The 5,762-nt window shown below is 40.4% G+C and overlaps 1 protein-coding gene across 1 annotated transcript in view; it reads left to right on the top strand.

Moving 5' to 3' along the window:
• Positions 1 to 5,762, top strand: part of SFMBT1 (Scm like with four mbt domains 1) — a 122,983-nt gene that overhangs the window by 94,591 nt on the left and 22,630 nt on the right. The window contains exons 10-11 of the mRNA XM_019633953.1: positions 3,179 to 3,329; positions 5,446 to 5,528. Of these exons, the coding sequence (XP_019489498.1) occupies positions 3,179 to 3,329; positions 5,446 to 5,528 (234 nt within the window). The remainder of the gene's footprint in view (positions 1 to 3,178; positions 3,330 to 5,445; positions 5,529 to 5,762) is intronic.

Below are 5,762 nucleotides of genomic sequence, written 5' to 3'. Positions count from 1 at the left end.
CCCACTGCAGCAGGGGACTGCAGCCTATGCCTTCACCAGCGACCCACAGCAGCCCAGCTCCAGGTTGAACTGTTGTTCAGCATCTTAGCTGTAGAGGGCAGTATCACTGGCCCTCATATATGGGATCCGAACCGGGGCCCTGTGGCATCCCAAGCCAGTTCTTAACCAACGTGCCACTCGGCCGGCCCAAATAGCATATGTTTTGATGTGACCAAAACATGAGCATTAACAACTAGCTATTTAAGAGATAATATTTTATGGGCTGGCCGAGTGGCTCAGTTGGTTAACAGCGCGAGCTCTGAGCAACAGGGTTGCCGGTTCAATTCCCACATGGGCCAGTGAGTGTTGCACCTGAGCTGAGCTGCCGCTGAGCTGCCAACAGGTGACAGGATGACTCAGCTGGTGAGAGCACGTGCTCCTAACAAGGTGCTGGTTCAACTCCCGCATGGGATGGTGGGCTACGCCCACCTGCAACTAAGATTGAACAGCATCTTGAGCTGAGCAGCTGCAAGCTGCTGATGGGCGGCTGGATGGCGACTGGACTTGGAGCTGAGCTTAACTGCGCCTTCCACAACTAAGATTGAAGGACAGCAACTTGGCTGTTCCCCTTCCCCAATTTCCTAGCACTGTTTCCCTTCCCCAATTCCCCAATAAAATCTTAAAAAAAAAAAAGAAAAGAAAAAAGATAATATTTTGGTTGCCCCTAACCATTAGAACTAAAAAAATATGTAAAATAAAAAAGATACATTATACTGAAAGTAATATTCAACAGTTGGACAGGTTTGTGGACAGAAAGCACTGTGTGAATACTTAGTGCTGCAGTTACTGTTCAGTGGCCTGGGTTTTGTTTTTATTCAGCTGCCAAATAGACTCAGTACCTGCTGTTTCCAGTTTGTAGAATTGGCATTTAATACAGATGTCAAGGACAGTATTGAATATAGATATTTATGCAGCCCCTGCTGAGCAACTTGCCTACATCACTTCCTGATTTGAATTCACTGGCCTACGTTTTGGCTTGTCCCCAAGTATTACAACTGATGTTCTCATTGAGTAGAACTGTCACTTTGCCTTTGTTTTCCAAGTATTTCATGGAGTTGACTATGAAATTGTCAACTATCTGAATGATACTATTGGTACTCCCAGTTGCTTATTTGCTGTTCCCTAACTAAAGGGTCACACTGTATATTTACTACCCATTTTGGTCTTTATACAGTTATGTATTTTTTTCTTAATATTTGTCATACATGAGAAAGTATGACTTCTGTGTAAAAGGAACTTGTTCAAGAGACTTTGTGTCTGTATTATTGCAACAGTAGACATGATTATCTAGGAATTAGTTTATGAAGAAGGCTATTTCATGGTCTAAAAAATTTTTTTAAATTTAAACAGGTTCTAAGAAGCCCATACCTGAATGTATTGTGAGTGTGGAATCCATGGATATATTTCCTCTGGGCTGGTGTGAAACCAATGGCCATCCCCTCAGCGCTCCTCGCCGAGCACGAGGTACTGCCCGTCTATTTCTGGGTCAAAGGATTGATTGTTAAGTAACCTGTTGTGTGGCTGCTACCAATTAGGATGAATCTGGACATTTTAGAGAAAAACAAAATGATGTTCTGGTTATCTATTCTGCATAGGAAATTATTTGTTGCAACAAACATTTATTATGTTACAGTTTCTGTGGGTNCTGCCTTAGCCGGGAAGAGTGCAATGATCACAATACCAACATGGGCCAGTGAAGCGATGTCCTCCACAACTAGACTGAAGAACAAAACAGCAATTTGTCTACCCATCTGTTCTCCTTCCCCGATTCCCCAACGCTGTTCCCCTCCCAATTCCCCAATTAAAAAAAAAAAAAAAGTATGGATGGAGTCAGGCAGCGTCATCAGTGTCCATCCCAGTGCAAGGCTCATTGAGGTGAGGAGGTCTGTGGCGAGTAAGTGATAAGTGTCACAAAAGCTAACAGTAGAATTGCTCCAGCCATGGATTCAGATTCAGACTTTAATCTTTTGGAAGACTGACAAAAGTACGGCTCTTGTTAGGAGAAACCACAAGAATTGGGCAGGTTGTCAAGGCCCAGTTACTTAGTTACTAGAACTGAAGCATAAGGTAAAGGATTTCAGCTAAAAGCCCATTGACTAAAAGTGGAACCAAAAGTCAGGTGCAACTAGAGAAATAGTTGCTTGGATGCTGAATTGTCTGACTAATGAGATTAAAATTTTCCTTGTCTTGGAAGAAGATTATTCTTAGAACAAGGAGGGGTGCTGATCCGACAGCAGGGCCAGAAGGCCCTATCTGGAGTCTGAAGGGCTGTGGGGTGGTAAGGAGCCAGAGGAAATTCATAAAACCTTCTCTTTGACATTTAAAACTAAACTAGGATCTGAAAATCTTAATATAGTGGTATAGTTGACTCCTCATTAAGCTTAAACTAAATTTTGTTTGGAGCCAAAATACTTGGACTTGAATCCAGGTTCTGCTGCTTCCTGGCTCTGTAACAGTGGACAAGTTATTTAACCTCATTTTAAACTTAGTTTCTTTATCTGTAAAATGGGGTTGATAATGGTACCAACCTCATTAGATTGTTAGGAAGATTAAAATTGAATTAATACTTGAAAGCCTTAAAAGACAGTGCCTGACACAGAGATAACATTTATTGCGTGTATTGTATTATTATTAATACCCATTGTAGCTGCGAACTTTTGTAACATGTTTGGCTGTGCCAAGGAAATGACATAGGTATTTGCGTGCATGCACATACACAGACACAGACACACACAGACACCCATACACACCCATAAAACCATTCGCCTGTTTTATCTTTTAAATTGTATGTACACACACAAACACACACACACACACACACACACACACACACACATACCCATAAAACCATTTGTCTATTTTATGTGTTAAATTGTACACACACATCCATACACACCAAAAAACCATTCACCTGTTTTATGTTACATTGTATGTACACACACACATCCCCCCCATAAAACCATTCGTTTGTTTTCTCTGTTAAATTGTGTGTACACACACACACACACGCCCATAAAACCATTTGTCTGTTTTATCTGTTAAATTGTATGAATTTTATGTACACACACACTCACACACTCACACACATTTACACATCCACCCATAAAACTATTTGTTTTATCTGTTAAATTATGCACAGGTTTTCGATGAGAGGTACTTTCTGGTAGAAATGGATGACTTGAGACCGGAGAGTCGTGCGAGGCGATCTTTTGTGTGTCATGCTGACAGTCCTGGTATTTTCCCTGTGCAGTGGAGTCTGAAGAATGGTTTACACATCAGCCCCCCTCCTGGTATGCATTCATACAGTGAATTGTTCACTGGGAACTTACCTTTGAAATGAGATTTATTGGATGGCATCACCTGGATATTTTGTTCCTCTTTCTCCTCATGCCCCAGCCTATCCTTAACATTTTGGGGGCCTAGGACAAGTATAACTGAAGGCCTAAATTCCATATATTTACAGATTTGAAAGTTATAAATTAAGCTAAACTAAGAAAGTATTGGGTCGTCGGGAAAGTCATGATGCATTTTAGCATTGAAAAACAGAAAAATACGTCATGACTCTCCCAACAACCCAGTATGTTCGGTCCTCCTACCTTGACAAATGTATCCTCATGACAGCCTGGGGTTCCATGCAGGTTCCTTAGTTCATTCCCTTTGTGTCTGTTGGGAGCTCACAGAGGGGTGGGAGGAGGATATATGGTGAGTGTCAGGAGCTGGCTTTCGAGAAGAGACCTTAGAGTCAGAGACAGGAGGTAGTTTTGGTGATTTTTAGGTTTCTGGGCCTCATCTTGGAGGGATACTCTTCGGACTACAGAGAGAGGTTTATGGTCAAGAGTAGAATACAAAGAGGCTCTAGGTAGGAAAGTAGCAGCTCATTTTCTGATGTTTTCAACTTTGCAAAATATAGCCTTTGACCCTTTAACCAAGACTCACAATATGACTTAGTTGAGCTTGACTGAAATTTTTAATATTTTTCAAGTTGGAGTATCTGGAATGTCAGCATTTATCTGATTTTTATATCAGCAAACCTAATTATTTGATTGGCAGTCTATGTATCCTTTATTAGTAGGCTTTTAGTAAAGCACAGCTTTACTTTCCAAATGGTGACTGCTGGAATTGGGGCTGAAAGTGCTCTTTTGTGTTAGCAGGAGTTCAAACTCAGAACCTTTGCCTTCCATTCAGCCTTCATTCATTCAACAAACATTTATGGAATATTTGCTTATGAGCCAGGCATTGGGCTTGTCTCTGGGGAGACAAGTGAATACAACACAGTTTTTTCAAGGAGCAAATAAGGGAAAAGAGTAACAGCCTGCCATGTTTTCCTCCGTCAGTGAATAGAGAATAGGAAAACCTGCCTGGTGGTGATGGTGGTGGGGGACACATCTACAGGAGGAAGTTCTTGTTTTGCAGGAAGGCTCTGGACATCTCAAGTTCTTTATCCTGCCTGCTGCCTTTATGTGAAAAGAAAAACCAATTATTAAAGATATTGGAGCTTTCGGCATTATTATAGACAACTTAACTGTTTGTAAATAAAAGGAAAGTAGCAGATTATATAATTGAAAATGTCAGATAATTTACTGTGAGGAATTGAGGTGGAGGCAGAGGGAAAGCATGATGCCAATCTCAGTTGGGCAGAAGAGGTAATTGCAGGGGCTGTTTGGCTGTAGGATGGCATAGTCTTGAGTAGGCCACTTTGTGCCCGTGAGATACTGAGCTCTGCAAAGCAGAGAGCAGGTCAGATGCAGCAGGCCCTGTCCAGCTCCTCACACACAGATGTAGAGGCTTTTACCAAGAACCTTGGTAGACTTAAGTGGGGATTTAAGCTCAACTTTTTTCTGAAATGAATTTATGATTTGGGCTATAAAAGCACTGAGATTTTGTTGAACATGAATCTGAAAACAGTGCTGAGAGTGTTGTTTCCATAGGAACTAGGATATGTTTAAGGAAATAGCTTTATTAAAAGAAAGAAAAAAAATTTTCACTGATTAAATAGTACTGAAAATTATTTGCTGTCTCTTTTCTTTTAGAGCCTAAGTCATAATAGTATTAATAATAAGATTGAATTTATTGGTACAAATCAAATCCAGTCATACTGTCTTAAATTCTTTTGGTCAGTTGCCAGCAAATAATCATATGAAGTATTGTTCAAAATAAATGCCTAGTTTGAAATGTGAAAGTTTTAAAATTTAGCCAAAGAATTTTATTGTATTGTTGTACAGTTTGACCACAATTGCTCTATTTTATAAAATTAACAATGCTTTGGATTTATAAGGTGTTTTTCCTCCTCTAAAATGATCAGAGTCTCATATTAGCAAAATTAGAAGTTGTGGTGGATACCTTGCAGCGTGATAAAGCAAGGCAGGCATGTGTAGTATGAATCACTGTTCTTTTGTCCCTACTTAGGCTACCCAGGCCAGGACTTTGACTGGGCTGACTACCTCAAACAGTGTGGTGCTGAAGCTGCTCCCCAGAGGTGCTTCCCGCAGGTGAGAAGCCCCACCCCCTCATGGCCACTGCTTCAGGGTCTTCTCCTGTGCTTCCTATGATGATTACTCTGAAGTCAATCCTCACTCAACCCAAATAGGCATCTTGTTGACCATAATAAAATGGTGCAAGGAAAAATTCATTCACTGCAGAAGTTAATTTGTTAATTTAATTAGTAAAGTTTGTCAGTTTAATTTATTAGCTGAAATCATATGAATTTAAAATTTTTCATAATT

The sequence above is a fragment of the Hipposideros armiger genome, unplaced genomic scaffold (genome assembly GCF_001890085.2).
Source record: "Hipposideros armiger isolate ML-2016 unplaced genomic scaffold, ASM189008v1 scaffold_1453, whole genome shotgun sequence".
NCBI lineage: Eukaryota > Metazoa > Chordata > Mammalia > Chiroptera > Hipposideridae > Hipposideros > Hipposideros armiger.
This window is presented reverse-complemented; position numbering and strand designations above follow the sequence as displayed.